Source organism: Aquila chrysaetos, chromosome 1, assembly GCF_900496995.4.
Source record: "Aquila chrysaetos chrysaetos chromosome 1, bAquChr1.4, whole genome shotgun sequence".
NCBI lineage: Eukaryota > Metazoa > Chordata > Aves > Accipitriformes > Accipitridae > Aquila > Aquila chrysaetos.
In genome coordinates this window covers 70,275,921-70,295,706 of record NC_044004.1, presented here as the reverse complement: position 1 = coordinate 70,295,706, position 19,786 = coordinate 70,275,921, and the positions used below count along the sequence as shown (strand labels likewise).

Sequence of the window (19,786 nt, the reverse complement as noted above, 5' to 3'; positions counted from 1 at the left end):
TTTTAGCAGAGCTTATTTAACATTTCCTGATGCTCTGAAAGTCAATTTATGCAGAAAAAAACCCCAGCAGTTAGAGACTTGGTTATTCCATTTTCCATTGCAGTGAAGATTTGAATCTTACTTTTTCTGAAAGCATCTTTAAAGAGTTCTTCAAGCTGTCTGGAGAATGCTGACTTGCAGAATTAAGCAGCAGGTCTGCATGGCTTGATATGAGAGGTTGTAGATGATTGATGTTGCTGAGAACTTCTTTTGCCTTGGCTGTGTTTTCAGGTGAATAGTAAATACACTGGTATCCAGTACTGTAATAACAGAGAAAGGGTCACATAATGTCAAAATAATTTCTGCTATTAATAACAATGCTTAATGTGCTAAAAATCTTACCACTAGTTTTGCAAAAAATGACAGATACCTGAATGTCACAGATGTCATTGAAATGCTCCTTCCTTTAAGGGTAAAAGCAAATCCTTGCTTGAACAGTAGAGGACAACAGACTGCCCACCACCAAACGCTCCAAGTAGTACTGTTTAACCTAATCATCCTTTTGCGTGATTGATCTTAACATTAAAAACCCCAGATTTTTATTTATTTATTTTAAAAAACGTAATTCTGGAGAAATGAAAGGTTTGACCAAGTCAGGTAATAATCACAAAGAGCATAAGGCGCCTTATTTTTCCAGTTGAAATCCCCATCGCATTATTAACTACCTCACTAAGTCTTTCAAAATGAGCCATTAATGTTTAATTGATCAGTGGCCCACACTATGTTTTGATTAGCATCAGTGACGTCCAGGAAGTGGTGATAACCAGAGTTATCTCCAATACAAACCATGTGTCTAATTTGCAAAAAAAGACACAGAAATGGGGTATGGGAGTTAATTAGTACAAAACCACACAAATGCATACTGCAAACTTCCTACTTTCCATTTAACTGTTCACAAACTATTGCAATTCTTTTGCATGACTTCTTTTCCTATCCCTCGTTTTTTAACCCAACATTTACTAATTATGCAATATCCTTTTTTACCATTATTCCAAAATACCATTTTAGAAAGCACGCACACACACCTACTGGTTCTTTGCTGTAGTATACATCTCCCTACCTAAAACTCTTGTACATAATCCTTCCCTTTACAAAGTCCTGCTTCAGTCTTTCGGAGAAACTAACCAAAATTTTTTGCAGTTTCAGATTAACCTGTAATGTTAACACAGGAAAAAAATGTAACCAAGCAGCTCCTGGAACATTACCAATGCCAGAGCAATGTACATACTACTCCCCAATTGGTTCTATATGTATCTCCCTTCTTTCCTCTTGTGTATTTTCATCATACATCCTTCAGTCTCTTCCACCCTTTCCCCACTGATTTAATTTCTTTCTTAATTTCACACATTAAGACCTGAACTTTGACACTTGTGCAATCCTTTGAACTTTACACATTGCTTTTCATTTCAGTCTTATTGCAGATTTCTTCACTCCCCCATTTCCCTTTTGTGTCTTCTAGCGTCCCTTCCAGTTCCTCCTCATTAGTTTTCTACTAATTAGAAATTAAATTTAATTCAATAAAGGACATGCTCAATGCACATTCAGAAGTCCAAATGAAGTCACTTCCATAAAACTTAAAAGGCTTAAGTCTTCTGGCAAGTAAGGATGGATTCAAGCAAACTTAAAATTAAGCCTCTTGCTTAGATACTTTGCAGAATTACGGTCCCAAATTCCACAATACCTCATCCTATTTTTCTGTCTTTCACCTATGTCTCCATTTTTAGATAGAATTCTTTGTAGAGGCAGTCAGGAAGAACAGCATCTGAGTCAGTGAAGCTTTGCCATGATCAGTCATGCTACCAGCCACATCAGAATTACTATGTGTCTCCACTTCACAGTCCACTACATGAGTTGCTAGACTGCTGAGCGCAAAGGACAGAATTCTGAATATTTCAACAAGATGAATCGCATAAACTGTCTCTCCTAATGAATTGGGCAAAAAAATCCCTGCCCCTCTGAGAAATGAGGAAACAGCCACAGCTCTGCCTTCAAGGTGGCAACACTGGTAGCGAAATGAACTTCCAAAGTCAGCTCTATTTCTACATTCACTGCAACTCTCAGGCTGTCACACTCAGTAGACAGGGCAGGGACAAAGAGTAATAGTCTATGTTAATTGTAGTGAAGACATAGTCTTAAAAGTCTTGATACTTCATAGCGCTGAATAATCTTCTCTAATTCCCCTTCAGGCTTCTCCCTCCCTTTATCAAATAGCCTTTTTACAGGCTGAATCTGGCTAACAGTTATCAAGCTCACCATGCACATACTCCTTTCTGGGATTCCCCTCAGCCTTTAATTCCCAGATCATTTTCACTGGTCTCCCACAGCTCTAAGCTTCACTGAATACTGCAGCAGAAAAGCTACAGACAATGCTATAAGAAAATAAAGAGGGAAGAGAGATACTGAATCTGTGGGTAGTTCTCATTCTAATAAAGTCAATCATAGCTTTTAAATAAAGGAAATAGTGAAGAGAGAATGACTCCTTCTTCAGAATGAAGTGTTCTATCAGACCTCATTAGTTGGCTAATTTTAACACTTCCTGAATGCCAGAAAGCATGAGACAACTCCAAATATTCAGTTTCTTTCAGAATGTGAGGGCAACTTCCCCCCTCCCCCCAAGAAAGTGCGTAATTATTTTTCAGAAACAACATGTTTGGGAGTATATGAAGTTTCTAATTGTTGTGTCTCAACACTGTTGCATCTAAGACCAGCCTGAGACTTTCTGTGGCCTCATCGTTCATGAAAAGACATTACTACTTTCATTTCACTGAAATTAGTTTCATTATAAATAACTACTTTTAGAGCTTGCTGCCACATATAGCTATGGTATATAAGTAGTATTACTTAAAAGAAGCAGCTGCCAATAGAACATACAGAGAAACTTTTCACAGGTGTCCTAATGCAGATGTTGATGTAGATGAAGGGAATTACAAGTAATAAGGAACTTTTGTGTTAGGGCAAAGGCCATATGGGTAGGTCCAGTACGGAAAATCAGCAGCACTACGAAAACCTACCTTTGATATGTAAAATATATTACTAGTCATGTACCTTTTGAAAAACTCTATAATAAAGTCTTCTGGGTTGAGTTTCAAAGCTTTCACTAAACACATAAAATCACACAATCATTTCCATATATTGGCACCATCGTTAACTATGTGCACATGACTGTCAGTGGTCATTTCAGTTTAAAAATTGCTTTAATGACATTGTCGTGTAATTTGAATAAAGATTACATTGACTACATCTGCAATTTTAACTCTAAATTAACTAAGTTTTTGCCTGAGAATAAATACTGCAGTATGCTAAATGTCTAATTTTTAATGACACTCCGAGTTACTCCACTCCTGCTGTTAACTGGGTAATTTGTGTGACTGAGTTAAATTGTCACCATCTGGGACTGGGTTAAAAAATCTTTCAACAATGAACATTTGACCTCACATTTTTCACAGTCAACACCACAGACATTCACATCAAGAATACAGTTAAAGCATACACAGCAAGAACATCCACCCCCAGATAACCTCAAGCTTAGGTACATTATTGAAGATACCAATTCAGTGGCTTAATTACGCATCACCTGTATTCTGTCTAAAGTGGGAAGTTATGATAAAAAATAAATTGCTACCTAAAAAAACTCAGGACAATTCACTGCCTTAGGAAATAAAACTAAACCATATGATCAGTGTTGAGGTTTTGAAAACAGACCTGAGAGAGATCAGAATTTCAAATTATGTTTTTCTTATTTCCTTAAGATTCCCTTGCAAACTTGGAAATTCTGATTTTGAATACTGAGGAAAATGAAATTGTTATTAGTTCCGTCTAATCTATCTTTACTTATGAAGTCCAAATCTCCACGAATCCTTATCTTGAAGCAACGGCTAAGGCTGTATGCACAGAGCTTCTCTTGCTGCTCTTCTATCTCCTTTTCATTCCTAACTGACTCTTGGAATAACTCTACATCAATGCCTTCAGCTGGTAATGGGACATGAGTTTCAGTGAAAAGAAAGGTCAAGATGCCCTTCATCAGCCCTCTAGAGACCTAAGTAGGACAGATGCCACAGTGACATAGGTGAATCTCACAGCAAATCTTCCTAGGATGACTCACTCCAGGAAGGTTGAATGCCTAGGGAAAGCCTTCCACAATTCTTCAATTTAATTTTAGAGTATCTTCACACTGCTGAAAAGATGCAAGTAGGCTTTAACATAGACGAGAATCTTATGCTGGGTGATTGAACATGGTTCTTGTCAGAAGAAAAAAGGTATTGTGCCTCACCACAAGCCTGAGGCTAAACGGTGCCTTTCAGCAGAGCCTTTTCCTGGCAGCCTGCTGAAGTGCGCGTTACATGAAACGATGGCAAAGTCATGGATCCACTCTCCTCCTGTCACTCCTAGAGTCCACGTAGATGGAACAGTTTCTTCCCCTCCAAAACACATGATCCTTTCTAACCTTCGCATGCAAAGCTCCCCCAACTCCTCCTTCCCTTCTTTTTCCAGCCCCAGTCCCCTTTCTTTTACACCTGCTTAAGGAAATGATTCAGGCAATTCTGTCCAGAGAGGCTAGCTGCTGGAAAATACTGTGATGAGATTTTTATACATCAATGAATAGCACAAACTTTGGCAGCTTCTCAGCAAAACTTCCAACAACCTTAATACACTGATTTTATGGTCAGTGAAAAAATATTCATCTCCATGAAGTCTAATCTCTCCTTTTCACACACACATAGGTATACATACACACACAAAAAAAGAGGAAACGTGAGCCAAAGAATGTCTCTGTGAAAAATGCTATGCATGACAGGCTGTTGTTTCCCTTTGAGAGTAAAGGTTACAATTAGATCAAACACAAATCATTATTATTTTAACATCTCTGGGATTTTCTGTGAAACAGTACCATTTCAGGTTCCTCAGAAAATGGAAATGGGTTGAAGGTTATGAAACTCAGGTAATAGGAACCCTGAAGATCTCAGCGTTAAAAAAATCTCTGGTAACGATTATGTTAGTGAAGGAGCAGACCTCACACCTTGACAAAAAATCCAGGCCTCATCAAACAAAAAAGTGTCTTTCTGGACAGTTCAAACGCAAATTAAATTACTATGGCTTTCCAAAAAAAAAAAAAATCAACAGAAAACCCTTTTCAGTACTATTCCAGCTTTAAGCTTGTGCTAATCTAAAGCAGGATCATTTCTAAATAACCTGCTAGAGATGGTGACAAAACCATAGTGAATCACAGCACCTAATGCAGCTTGTGGGACACCTCTGTTTTTCTTGATGGTTAGCACTGGGGCATTAAAAATCTTGTAATCATAAGTCTATGTGTTTTGGCTGAAACAGAGATCATCAAATTAGATTTTAAATAAGAGAAGTAGTCCTTGGTGTACCTTGAAAGTGATTTATGAACAATTCAAGCAGTGGGACATTACATAGGTATAACTTACAGAATGTCTGCCTTAAATGTTCCTGCACAACTGAGCTCTAAAAGTAGTAATTTCCTGTGCCATCGAGACTGATGAGAAGACAAGCCCTTCCATTTGCTGCAAGGAGAAGTAATCTACACTAGCAGGCCAACAGAAGACTGAATCTGAACAACTGACCGACTTTCTCTTTTAGCTAGAAATAAGGAAGGAAAAGCTAAAAAGAACAAACCAATACAGCATCATAAAAAAAATTCTAAAATAAATGTACATCATACACAGATAATTAATATTCTGCAATGATTTAGCATACCTTAATCATCACACTTCAATTATTTGAATTTAAATGCTATCATGCCTAAACAAGATTAAAAAAAAAAGCATCCATTGTTCTTACTGGTCTTATGAAGTTCACTACTAGCTACTAAAGGGACAGACATACTAGAGTCATGCCTTACAGACATGCCTGATGTTTGTAGTGGTAAAGCCTTTTATCTGTCTCTCTGTTGCAGACAAAAAACAGTACAGATTGCGAAGGGGTTATAAAGCAATGTACCTGGCTTCAGATCACATACCACTAAGTCTTGTTTTTCACCTGAAAGAAAAACTTTTCCTTCTCTTATTGGAGACCATATTTTTAGAAATTTAACTTTCTTTTTTCTTTTAATATGACTTACTTGGTGGTAACAAGTGAGAGAAGAATTGGAAAAATACTGCATTTTTTATAAATATTCTTACGTAATACCTTCCCCTCTTTTGCCTGCACAAAAATGTATATTCTATGTAACAGAAAATATGCCAGACCTATCTTCAGATACACATTTTCCACATTCTTCTGTTTGATAAATTTTCATGAAACATGTTTCACTCTTGTTTTGGTTTGGCAATTGCAAATGCAATTACACTCTTGCAAAGAGGGATATAACCTTGCTACCAGTTAACAGTTCCTCTTGTCTGTTAGTTCCACAAGTATTGGTTTGAGCATGGAATATTTTGTGATATGCTGACATTGTTGAGTATTTCAATAAACTGTTCTAATAATCAGCCTGAAGGTCAAAGGCATTCAAGGCATTCTGTCAGGTGCACTAACAACGTCTCTAAAGCTACTGGGATTGGCTTGAGAAATAACCTCTTCTCACATCTTCCTCTGGGTCTCCAGCTCAGTTAACCTAGAGGAAACAGCTGCTAAATCTGCATTTCTTTCTGTTCATTTTATATTCTGACTGATATCTCAAGGTGTCACTACTTCCTTCAACCAAATCTTCAGAAAAGCTGCTCCCATTGTAAAACAGAAAATCTAAACTGTAAAAGCTGCCCCTGGAAATGCTATGTGTCCTCAAAGCACCCTCATGCAGTTAAGCAAACAGGTGCATACAAAATAAAGTTGTCATTGCCACAATAAAGAAACTTCTCTGTGGTAAGAATGAGAATGGTTCTTTCATGTATCTATTTAAAGTAGACCCACTCTTGAATATTCAAGTAAGTGAGATCAGACTCAGAGCTTGCTTGCTCCGGCCTTTCAACTCACCTAAGTCCTTCTAGCTGAAGAAAAAAAAAAAAACCAGCCATGGAGTTTTCTCCAAGCTGCCCTCAAAGACAGAAGGGAAGATGAATTTTGGAGGTTCCGTCCTTTCTACTTCGTGGGAATTCATACACTAAGTGACCATTTCTTCAGGTCTGGTAAGTGATATTGCAGTCCCCTGTTTTCAGTGCTCAAACTTAAGTTTGTTAGCCGGACTCAGGCTCTTTTTTTTAGGAAGAGTCTGACAGGATAGTAACATAGTTACCCTAGTTATGTCATCCTAAAGACAGGCTCTTGCTCTTCCAGGGGAACAAAGAAACACAAAGAAAATTGCACTATCAGAGTAAAGGTCCAGTATCCTGTCCTTGAAAGTCACCAAAATACAGGTGCTTCTGAGGGATGCATAAGGTGATGCGTAGGCATTTTGAAATAGGTATGAAATGCCTTGATAAAACCTGCACAAAGCTTTACCCAGTACTCCTGAACAGAATCCTCTATCAACTTAAAGTTCTACATTGTTGAGTCGGTGAAATAGGAGTGAACAAAAATGAGAAAGGCTGTGCTGCACTGAGTATCCTTTGCCATCCTAGCCTTTTGACATGTAATATTGCACAGGATCCAAAGAAAGGAGCCTAGCCCATCATCTTCTGCTTTCCCCTGTTATGGGCAACTGAGAAACAAGGGCATTGTCAATTCATTCCTGTGAGATACTGCAGTATGTGTTCTCCCAGGAAGAACTCAAGAAAGACTAGGTCTCTTCCCTATAAGGCATTTTCCCTTTTTTTCTCCAATGAACAGAAATCACAGATAATAATTTCAAGTTTGCCTCACAGCTATCCTCTGTTCTGGGAAATCACATTCTGCCAGTGTGGATATGCTGCAGGACCGTGCAAGCAAGAAACGGTTCATTTTCTGAAAGCTGAACACTGTGAGGACTGGAACTGCAAAGTTCTTTATAACACTTAGGACTTGAATTTCTTCTTATGAAATATAATAAAACCCCACTAAATACTACTGTAACTATATTAATCATATAGTTAAGTAGCAGATGCTTTAAGAAATGTCTTTAGACATTTTCTTCATCAGGAAACATGTACTTCATAGACCTTCATATAATGGGGATAAGGCTGCCTATACCAGTCTGCTGACAGCAGAATAGGTACCTGCTGTTAACACAAAGTCCATTCGTGGGTCTCATGTGATCAATAATATTCATGTTTCATTGGGAAGCTTTGTCACCAGAGGTGGCCAGCGAAATGAAAGATTTTAGAAGATTTAATAGGGTTTTTGTCATGCAGTGCAAACAGAAAAAAATAATAATACAGTTTTCAAAGCAAATATATACGCTGGTTTTTGTTTAGCTTTAGCACTGATGCCAACTTCTAGTCAACCTAGAAGTCAGCAGTAGATTTTTATTATTCCTCCTTTTATTCTTTATGATATTGTACCTATGCAACTTTTTTGAGCATTGAATATAACGGAATTCATTTTCTATGGAGCGTCATAATGATTTAGATTAGCATACATACAGTACTTCCTGCATTCCCTTTCCAATCCTGTGCCACTGATTGCATGGGGTTGGCGCAGTTAGTTGAAGTGTTGAGCAGTCACAACTATGGGTGCTGCCTGTGACAGCTGTGGCTGCTCAAAACTTCTCCACAGCCATAGCAACAAACACAAATACGTCCAATTCTTAGTTAGCAAAACAGACAACCAATTCTTCTGTACAAGTTCAGTGGTTAACAAAGCATTTCAGTACAGCAATAAACTGAAACTCTAGTTAAGGCCTTTATCTTTGCTAGTCTCATTTTGGCTTTCTGAAGAATAAGAAAAAGAGTAGTTTCTTTCTTACTTCACAGGCGTGCTAAAAATATTTTTTGTTCACGTATGCCCAGGGCTGTCAGAAATGAAGATGCTACCTTAAGCTTCCGTTTCTTTATTGAAAAACTGTCTCTAGCTACTTTCCACTTTGCACAAGAATTACCAAAGAGATATCTCATTCTGAACAGCATGTTTTCAAGCGCTGATATTCCTCAAGCTTCCTGAAATATGGGAAGAAAATCTCCCAATTTTGAGTTTGTGTTCAAAATAAGTCTTGACACTAAAAGTAAACTGTGCTACAATTTTGCAGTCCAAACAAAGCAGGGAAGACAAAGGAAATATTTTATGAATGCGTCCCTGTCCAGTCCACTGGATTTTAGTGTTCCATGCATTCAGCAGGTTAAACTGTTTTGTTACTTGGTGAGCTCATAACATTTTAATGCAACTTTAATGATATTTTCCTAGCAAAAATTTTCCTTACAAAAATACTTACTTTCGTCTTTCTGCCTCAAATTTACTCAGCAGTTTTCGGAGACCACCATTCTTAAATCCTTGGAAATGCGCTGCCGGGGCTCCGACAGTGATGACATCATACAGAGCATCTAGAACAGGAACAGACAAGAACAGAGATTTGCATGCGCCTATGCCCAAGGTATGGCAACACTATGATAGTTACTCTACGAGACGTGAGGACAAGTCTATATTATTTCCAAGGAATAATCGAGAATCTGTGTCTCAAGGAGGCCCAAGAGCTAATCAATCTTTCCATACAGCCACCTGCACACCTTAGAAGGTTTTATCTGATTTATTGCTACATCTAAATTATATGCCACAGTGTAGAACAATATTCTAGCTCTGCAGTTTACAAAGCTGCCAAGTAAATTGGCCCTTTGTGTATTTTACTTTATTACCCCTTCCATTATTTAACTTGTAGTCATGTTGAGATGCACAGATTCATGCATTTTAGAGTCAAAAGAGACCATTATGATTGAGTAGTCTGACTGCCTGAATAATACAGGCTACAGAATTACAGCTAATGATTCCTGCATCAAGCTTATGTCTTCTGGTTGAGTGAAGGCATCTCCTTTAAAAAACAAAACAAAACCAAACAAAAAACCTGACATCTAATCTTGATTTAAAGACTTCACGTGACAATGAATTCACTGCACTCCCAGAGAAGTTGCTCCAATGATTAATCAATCAATCTGACTAGTAAAAATATCCACTTCTTTTCTAGTTTGAATTTGTTTAGCTTCCACTTTCAGAAATAATTACCTGTTTAATGCTAAATTGAAGAGCCCTGTTCTATGACATATACTTACTTTTTATATATGCTTATAAATACGTAACAAGTCAGTTGTTTTCAGCTGAAAAGCTACCAGAATGGGAAATAAACTATACTATTGAAATTCTTGCCAAGACAACAAACTTTTGTTACTCTCTGTATGTACCTGATGTCTGGTGACATACGGGATGAACTTTTTCTATGGATGTATGCTTACAGAACTGGAGATGGAACATCTTTTCAAAAACAGTCTCTCATTTTGTGCCTGTGATTGATTGTCAGTGCGGATGAAGATTCAATTACATCCCAAACCACAATAATTACTCCTTCAAAGTTTAATTTTACGTTTGCAGAATTTACATTTGCACTAAGCAGTACCTGTTTTGAGCCCAAGCATACTGGAGGTATAAAAATACAGGTCAGCATACCTCATTCTTAAAATGTATTTCTAAAGGAAGTATTAGAATAATTTTTTTTGTGAACTATTTTATTCATCAAGGAAGCTTTCCATGTAAATTAAAATCTAAACCTCTCCTAAAATAGAACTTTTCTTTCATTCTGATGATAAATATCCCTAGAAGCAAGAACACTGTACAAATTATTCACAGTTAATGAACTATGTTTTACTTCCAGAACTGAATCTCAAAGCATATTCACTCAAATTGATTTGAACTCTAATGAATTGGTGACTCTTCAATAAAAGGAGAAGTGACATAATTTCATTAGCCTAAGGTGAGCTTCAGGACTCTTAAATAGCCCATTCTTTCAGGTCTTCATAGAGATTTATCCATAATACATGATCTTGGGCTATTAGAGCTCCATTGGTACTTGACAATAAATAGTTCTATTGCTTAAAACAACAGTGGCTTGAAACCAAAACAAGAGATGAACCCATCAGGTTAACAGGATAACGGCTTCTGAATAAGTTTACAGATAACTTACGAAACTACAGGAAAACATTTAGAAGACTAAACCCTGGTGCTTTTTTCCAACTCTGTTTTAAAAATAGTGACCCTGCTTATAGCTACTTTGGGGGGATTTACCCAGAAGGAAGCTTTCATTCACCCTGTGGCCTCTTTTCAGCATGGTCAAGGAGCAGCTGTTTGAGACACAAACACACCCAGAACAGCTGAGCACCTACCCCATGCAAGCAAATGTGGGAGAGTGAGGATGGCAAAGAAGAAAACACCTACAACCCTGGTGACGGGCACAGGGCCATCTCAATCCCACTTTCCAGAGCACAGAACACCAGAAAGTGCTGCAAGACCTCAGAGGAATGCCTTGTGATGTGCCCCAGTTACACAGCAGTGCAGCTCCTTGTGAAGGACACACAGTGTCAGCATGAGTGCACTGGTACAGGAATGCTCCAGTAACTCACAATCACCATCCTCTTCAAGTACAGACTACTGCTGACAACTCTCTACAGTGGAGACAAAGCTTAAAGTGCAGCAAAGTGTCGTAGGAGCTGTATCATATTGTCAGCACGCTCCCCCCAAATTATTAATTAATAGGTGTTAAAAAACCCCTCAACCCTTCCTCAAATACTTGCTTCAGAATTTGAAGGAAGGAAATGCAAAAGATTAGGGTGCAAGGAAGTTGAGCTTTAAATCAGTCATCATTTCATACTGATTATTCTGACTCAAAGATACACTCACCTCCTACTTATACATAAGTGAAACACTTAACACCAGTTACACACTCACCAAAAAGAACAATTCCTTCACCATGCAGAAATATAAATTACCTGCTCATCACTCCTTCCTGACTAAAACACAGAGGTTTTGCAACATGGTGACAAACACAGCAACATGGTCGAAGTTCCATAAACCTAAGCTTTATCAGACCAGTTTAAAGAGCTGAGAAATTTTAATGTCAAGCACAGCTCAGTCTCAAATTTGAAGCAACCTGCTTGCCTTCACAGGAGGCAGTCAGTGTCTCACACTGGCCAGAAGCAAATTAAAAATCTCTTCAGTCCACCAAATTTATTTAAAACAAGCACACTTAGTGTATAAACAGGGACAAAAGGAAAGCTATGGCAACATATAAATTTAACTTCTGTAGTATGATGAACAGAGCAAAATGTGGTGTTTATCAAATGGATAGGGATACAGTTATCCCGTAATGAAATAGCATTTCCAATAGCATTTTTCTCAAAGCTACTGGAAGTTTAAACACACAGGTGTTTTCTATTCCATGTCAGTACCCAATAACAAACCTAATCAAAGTTCAGTAAAAGTAAATCTGTTATTGAACATGTTGAACAAAAAAGCACATATCCATGGGCATACACATGATAGATGGGATTAAAACCTATCTTGCATTCCCAATATTAAGACATCTGACAGTGTAAGGGTTAATGAAAGCTTTATGGCTCATCAGCTTGTTTAATCACCACCTCTGTGAATGTTTACATGCTTTCTTTTTTTAGTTCTGTCAGTCTCCTGGTTATATTCCATGTGCCCTTTGATATATGCCAAGCAAAGCACGAGATGAGAAAGACCAACTTGATGCCAAAGTGCTGCTTACTGCACAGTGACTAGCAATTGCTACAAACTGTTCAAACTATCTATATCTAATACAAGACAGAGCTCTTTAGTGCTTATAAAGTGAAACTTATTTCAGTGAACTAAACAGATGGGACAGTGGCTATGTAATAGATACAGAAATCATTTATCCAACCAAAGGCAAATATAATAATAATCTTCATTTACTTTTTGTAATATTTACACTGTAGTGCTACTAAAATATCCTAAAGATATTGAGGAACCCATTTGTATATAGAGAAATAAAAATGGCTCCCCATAACTAAGGCGTCAGTCTTCCAAAAATACATGTAAGCAAAAATTCCCCAATTTTAACACAATTTCTTTTATTTTTTATTTATATGTTTCGCAATCTCTAAAAACTTGAGTGTAACAAGAACAGTGTTATCTAATTCTCATGTCAGTGGAGTGAACAGTAACTAAAGAAAAAAGGGAGAGTTTTATAAGTTAAAGGTCTAAATTTAGAAGATGATTCTGACATTTATCTCTTTCTGTAGCCTTTTCAAATATGGATTAACCATTTGCCACAAGCAAAGTGGTTGTGGAGGAGAAAGGAGAAAATTAATGAAAAACAAAACAAAACAAAACAAAACTCAAGTAGGGTAGAAGTTGTGGGTGATTAAGTAAGTGGCGTATTTCCTTCCACGTTTTTATTTAGCAAATAAACATACAATGAAAAGGCATAAAACTAAGGTTCTGGCCACCTGTAGTCATTACTAATCTAAAAATGCTTTTGACTTAATTAATTAACCTCAAAACATTAGCTAAATTAAAATTTGTGCTGTCATATTCTGTCACTATAAATCGCCATCTTGTTAAAATGTTTGGAGGCACCGTTGTTAGTTAAAGAAATAATGAAATATTGAACCAATACAGTATCTAACAGACAATCACAGTATCTAACAGACAATCAGCAGTCCCCACGTTCCAACTTGGAAATGGATGAACATCAGCAGTACACAGTATAAAACTCCTATAATTATTGTTTGTATTTACTGTTTTACAATCTGCTTAGATGCAGAGTGTATTTATAAGCCAAAAACCTTACAGAGTGTAATTTCCGTGTTTCTACAGTGACAGCAAATTTAATAGATCTCAATTTATCAACAAATTATTCACTGTACTATGATTTGCTCATATGCATGTATCAATACAATCTTTTATGTGTAAAGGACGCTGCTAAAATTATATGCAAGCAGCAGCAACAGAACACTGTACTAAACAGAGTCACAGACAACTTTATGGAAAATTATCCCCCCTTTCCAGAAGGTATTAGAAGTTCACAGCATTTTCAGCATAATCAGTGAGATACTTTCACTTAACACTAAGAAATGCTTACTTGGCACGGGGTAGCACTGAATAAGCAGATTTAGGCACAAGCAGCACTGGGCTCATTAAGGCTTCCTAAGAAATAGGATATATGAAGTTTAGAAGTAACACTGTCCTTAATGGAACCATGCAAGTTGCATCACTTAGGCTGGTGAGTTCATCCCAGCAGTCTCTGGGATGCCACTATCTCTGGTGGCAGAGTGGGGAAAAAAACCTCACCTTAGAAACAAGACAGGTAAGACTGGCTTTTACACTACACTGACATTACGAATCACAATGAAAAATTAAGCCAATGCCCTAGAAGGACGTGAATCTTACTGAACATTGTGCAGTGTGTCAGTATGAATCATGACAGTATTAGTTCTGCACTGCTACAACAGAATATTTTTAACCACGCATAGGTTACCAATACATATCAGTGAACAGATATTCTGCATTTACTTATTTGTCTGAAGTGTCATAGAAACAAAATGAGCACAATGCCCCTGGAATTTATTTTAAAAAAAGAACTTAAAAGAAATTTAGTTAACCACTCCTTAGTTTTCCAAGATCTGCAGTCAGTATCCAAAACTTGTGGCTTCAGAAAATGAGGCAGAGAAATCCCTTGCATAGCTTTAACTTTGGACCTGATTCCTAAGCTTCAGCACAGACTCAGGACTTCTGATCAATCTCAGTGGCAGTATGTCTGGATGCAGGTTTCAGAATTTGTAAAGAAATGTGGAGGATGGGCAAGATGGCCACTTCTTTGATCTCATGATTTACTTAATTGTGGTCCTCTGCGGACAGTACATACTCAGTTGCTCTAGAAATATTCCAAACAACATCAAACCCGAAAGCTTTGGTTTTAGAGGCAAATGCATAAGCCCGAGAGAATGAAACCAAACCCTTCAGGAAGACAAGCATGTTCCAGATACGTACACAAAGATAATTAGGAAATAACTACACAGAAAGTTTCTAGACCCTATTAAACAAAGTAAAAAATTAAACACTTTAAGCCTGTACAGCAGTACAGACTTTTAAATAATGAATTTGGAAGCTTGATTTTTTATTAAAAAACCAAAACAACCACCAAACCAACCCAAAAAACAAGCAACAATCTCATCATACAAGAAACCTTCTGTATCAAGCCATACTGCATGAATATTACAAACAAGCTAATACTGTACAAACTTCACTTATTGGCAAAACACATGCAACCTGAAATAAATCTCAGAATTTTCTTTAAAAGTCCCTGTATTTCTTGTGATATTCTTTTCTCCTCAGCATTACTCCAAATCCATGTAACCCCAAATTGCACATAATTTTACTAAAAAAAAAAAAAAAAAATTAATACTATTACTTTCCATGCTTTTTATCTGTAGCATCTTTATGTCCCACCTACAAAGTTTAACAAGACTGTTGCCAGTATCCTACCCTTAAGTGAAAAATTCAAAATGACCGAGATTCAACTCTCTAAACAGCATACCTTTCAGTTCTATTGTGGTTTTAAGGGTTCATCTGAAAGCATGTCCACCTAATGTTCATCCTTCAAACTGGATATATAAATTAGGATAATTACATCTTAAAAAGGGCTAAAGTGGAAACCATACCTCTTGGTTGCAAGTTTAATTTTATTTCGAAGCATACTTTGTCATACTTGGGGATTACCTCCACAGAACATACTTTACCTTTCAATCGAGGACTATGCACGTGCATTCTTTGCAGATGAAGATTTATTGGGATGAATTCTAATGTTTTTTCTCCTTTGCTACAGCTTGATTTGAAGGAAGAACCTGAAAAACAAAAGTTTAAAGAATCATTATCTTAATCACCCAGCAGATGTTTTGTCGTCTTTTTAATGTGAGGACAATACTTGTATATTAGGAGTCTTCTTTAATTTACTTTTAATGTGTAATTGTATATTAGGAGAAGAATGGTTCACTAACCGAGTCTCAGCATGTATCCATATTGGAAGCAACAAAACAGCTTTTAATTCACAGAACAATCTAATTTTTTATTCTAGGTGATAGACATTTTTTCCTGCTGTCTGAAATCAGTCTGCAGTCTGCTGGAAACAATGTCACAGTTAATGTTCATTATGTTTATTCTGTGCTAAAAGCACGGGGGTACAGAGCTATGATGGTATTACATTATCACCAAGTAACATTTTTTTCTTCAAACAAAAGTATTACATTGACTAGGCTATGCATTGTTCCTAGAAAGTTCAAATAAAGAAACATAAACTAGCTTAAGAAATGCTATAAATTGGTTTTCTTTCTAAAAAGCCAGAATCACGAGAAGCACAATGCTCTGGGAAAAAAAATTAAAATCTGGTTGCATACTTCAAAAGCATGAGATTATGAGTAACTCTATGGTGGTATAAAGGAATATAATTAAAACCTGACAGTACGAAAACGTAATTTACCTGGAGATATTTGATACAGCATTTATATAAAATAAAAGGGTGTAGATTAGGAAAGAGAGGTGATCCTATCTTCTCACTCAGGCAGCCCAACATTTACTTTGACTGTTTTTTCTGCACCCTATCATTTTGCCAACTATTAATCATTTGGACTAAAATTCCTCTGATTCAGATAGGATGTAAAAAAAACCCAAAAACAAACAAACCAAACAAACAAATAACCCCCCCCCCAAAAAAAAACCAAACCAAAACAACTTTGGAAAGGTTCAACCTTTTCTTGAAGAAAAAAAAAAAAAAAAAGGAAATATTTGAAATTATTCTTCTTGACTTGCTCAATCAAGATTTGCTAGAGGTTATCTGTTGAAACTGCCATAGTTTCCAACATGACTTGCATTGGGAGGCTCAATGCTTAATCACATTGCCAGAGGGCACCAATGATGCTCCAGACCAACCAAGCCTGCTTAGGCTGCTACCTAAGCTTAGTAACTTAAAATAATAATTTAACAAAGATTAAGAGCAAAGGTAGCAAGAAAAGCAATTGTCAGGAGTCAAAGATTCAGATTTGAACCTGGGAATGCAGACTGAAACCAGGAGTCATTGAGGATGAGGAACAGCAGTGGGAAACCTGCATCTGGGAAGCACAGAAATACAAAATTATGGGAGCAGTGAAGGGAACTTGAACTATCCCAGAAAAAAAATGGGAATGGTGCAGGTGAGGAGATTATAAATCATTAGGAAAGAAAACAGAAAGCAGGCAGATAATTTATGAGAATTCAGCTGAGACCAAGATCAAAGCTTAAGGAATGATAACTGGACCTAAGATAAGGAAACACAGGCAGACTAAGAGGAAAATAAGATGACAGCAGATTAAAAGGGACAGGCAAAAGAAGAGTAGCAGGGAGAAGAGAAGAGCCTGCTCTCCCTGGACTACACTTCTACCCTGAGCTGGAGTAGAACACGTGCAGCATTGCTGAGTCTCGTTATTCCTCTTCTCAGGGAATACCTGTGAAGCAAGAATCTCTTCCCATCCAGTGTCAGAAACATATGGGATAATAACCACCCACTGCTATCAGTTATTCTGTTTACTCAGGTATAAAAGGTCCGTGCAGTGGAATTAATATCTCAATCTGCATTTGCCAGTACCATCCATATAATAAAACTAATTTTCAGTGTAGTTTGTCTGTTTGTTTTTAAATAACTTGGTAAGTTGTATTTAAGGACCAAGAAAACTACATTCCCTCTATTAAAATAGTTATTACTGTTGCAAGATTAAACTCTTCAAAGTTAGGAAATACCAGACCATAGATGCAACCTTCATCTGATATCCATCTGAAGGGGAACTGTGAAACAGAATTCAATGACATAGCACATACTAGCTTCTTCCAGCTCATTGAATGTTTTGGGTCTTTGCTGCTCATTTTAGAAGCAGCGATTCAGTATTTTGTTTCCAACTTTTACTTCGGTATCTGGATTCAAATATATTGCCCAAGCTTCCCACAAATTATTAACTGCCTCAAACCTGTCTGCTGCATGCATCACTACAGTTTCTAAGGGCTTTACAAATATTTACAGAATAATTTTAACTGGCTGAGTAAAAGGGTTATAATTTTATCCATTCTAATGGCAGAGAATAACTTAAGGTCAAAGCATTTAAGAAACAATGCATCAATATGAGATACTGAGGATCTCATTCTGCAGAGCACGCATTATAATGCAGCATCACATTCCATTTTGGAAGCACAGCTCCCACTGAGCTGAATTACATCCATAAGTACTGAGTACTTCTGCAAAACAGCTTGTGTCTATTGCCAGGCTTCCAAAAAAGAACAACACACACTAACCACTTCTGAAGTCTGACTTGCCTAGTGTCACATAGGAACTTTGTGACAGAGGCAGGGATAGTGTCCAATTCTCCAGCAATTGCCTTAACCTCGATTGTCTTTTCTTCTCCTTCGAGGGCTGGATGAATAATAGAATTGTCAGTTTGATGACAGAAATGGAAAAAAAGAAAATGGGGGGAGGGATCATTTCAGGTCAAACTAAAACAAACAAGTTTCAAAGTTCTACTCCCTCCCAAAATCACCAAATCTTTTAGATTAACCTGAAACTATTTGTTTTCATGTTACCTAACCCTCTTAGATTCCTGTTATTTTGTTTCCTTGAAACAAAAATACAGGGCATTCTCTAAAATTCTCCGCCATTTTTGAGGATAAAAGTGTTTGTCAAAACAACTCAAATTTGAAATAGTCTTAACTTCCTTAAACCTCCATTTTCAGTAAACATGCTGCTAAACCAAAATTGCTGTCTAACACTAATGCAGTCTCCTGATAATTTCTTTTTAAAAGTGAGAGATTGCAGTGAAAGTAAGTGGTCTACTAACAATAGCCTTCTCCATTAAATTCCACAAATAGCTCAGTTGAGCATGAAGTAGGCGTCTCTCAGAAAACCCAACATGTGATCATATAGGAGGAATGTGGGAATATTTTGGACAAATTTTATTTGCAGATGCTACCTCCCCCTCTCTACACTGAGTGAACAGTCTTCCCTAGCGCTGATACAAAAGGAGATTGGAGATAGGTGCACCTAGATGACTTACATGGAGTTGGTCCTTCAGAACTGTTTGTGATAAGATACATGTAAAAAGCCCCTTGTTAAAGGAAAGCAATTGTTCACTGAGTAACAAAGCAAAAACGCTAAACACGTTAACATTAACCCTGCTTTTGATGTATCGAGGAGGGAGAAGAGTGTCAGTGAGTTAGTGCGTCCACATATCTCTGGCTGCCAACACGGTAGTGAAACAAAGGCAGAGGCAAAAGCACTCCACGGCTTTCCCAGAGGAATGTGGCCAGTTGGCCTTGTCTTAAAATAAGGCTTCCCAAAATAACAACCCGACTCAGGAATTTTGCATCTGAAGCCAGATAACAGAAGCTTGATCTAGTTTAGAAAACTAACCTTGTTGAGTTCTTAAGTAGAAGTATGGCTGATTGCAAACTACCCCTACTAGGATGGGTGCCTGTTTCCAAGCAGATCTCGATCTCCAGCGCAAACGCGCAGGTACGCCAGAGCACTGCAATTTTCAAGCTCTTTCAGAATGGAGAGAACTACTTCAACCCAACCTCAGGCACTGCGATGACTAAGATAAAGAAAGAAGCCTATACAAGCCGACCTGTAAAGCAAAATCTTTTTTGGCATGAATCTCTGACAATAAGAAAGTAAAGACTGTGTTGAAATATGTTGACCTGAGAAGTCTGAATTAAAGTTGTATTCACATCTCTAATCTTAGCATTTTCTACCTTGTGAGTACTTAAATTTCCAGTCTACAATGTTCTCTCGGCATTATTTTTTGTGCAACTACAGTATGAAGTCAAATATGTGTCTTGCTTTTCTTATCAAACTCTATAATCTTGGTTTTTAAAGTTATAATGTGTACTGTTTATG

General features: G+C 37.2%; 1 protein-coding gene across 14 annotated transcripts in view; it reads right to left on the bottom strand.

The window, feature by feature from the left end:
• INPP4B (inositol polyphosphate-4-phosphatase type II B) overlaps positions 1-19,786 on the bottom strand; it is a 391,067-nt gene that overhangs the window by 121,078 nt on the left and 250,203 nt on the right. For all 14 annotated transcript variants that reach the window (XM_030016394.2, XM_030016386.2, XM_041123453.1 and 11 more), the window contains 3 exons: positions 15,615-15,719; positions 9,284-9,392; positions 122-299 (listed from right to left, as the gene is read on the bottom strand). In XM_030016394.2, the coding sequence (XP_029872254.1) occupies positions 122-299; positions 9,284-9,392; positions 15,615-15,719 (392 nt within the window). The remainder of the gene's footprint in view (positions 1-121; positions 300-9,283; positions 9,393-15,614; positions 15,720-19,786) is intronic.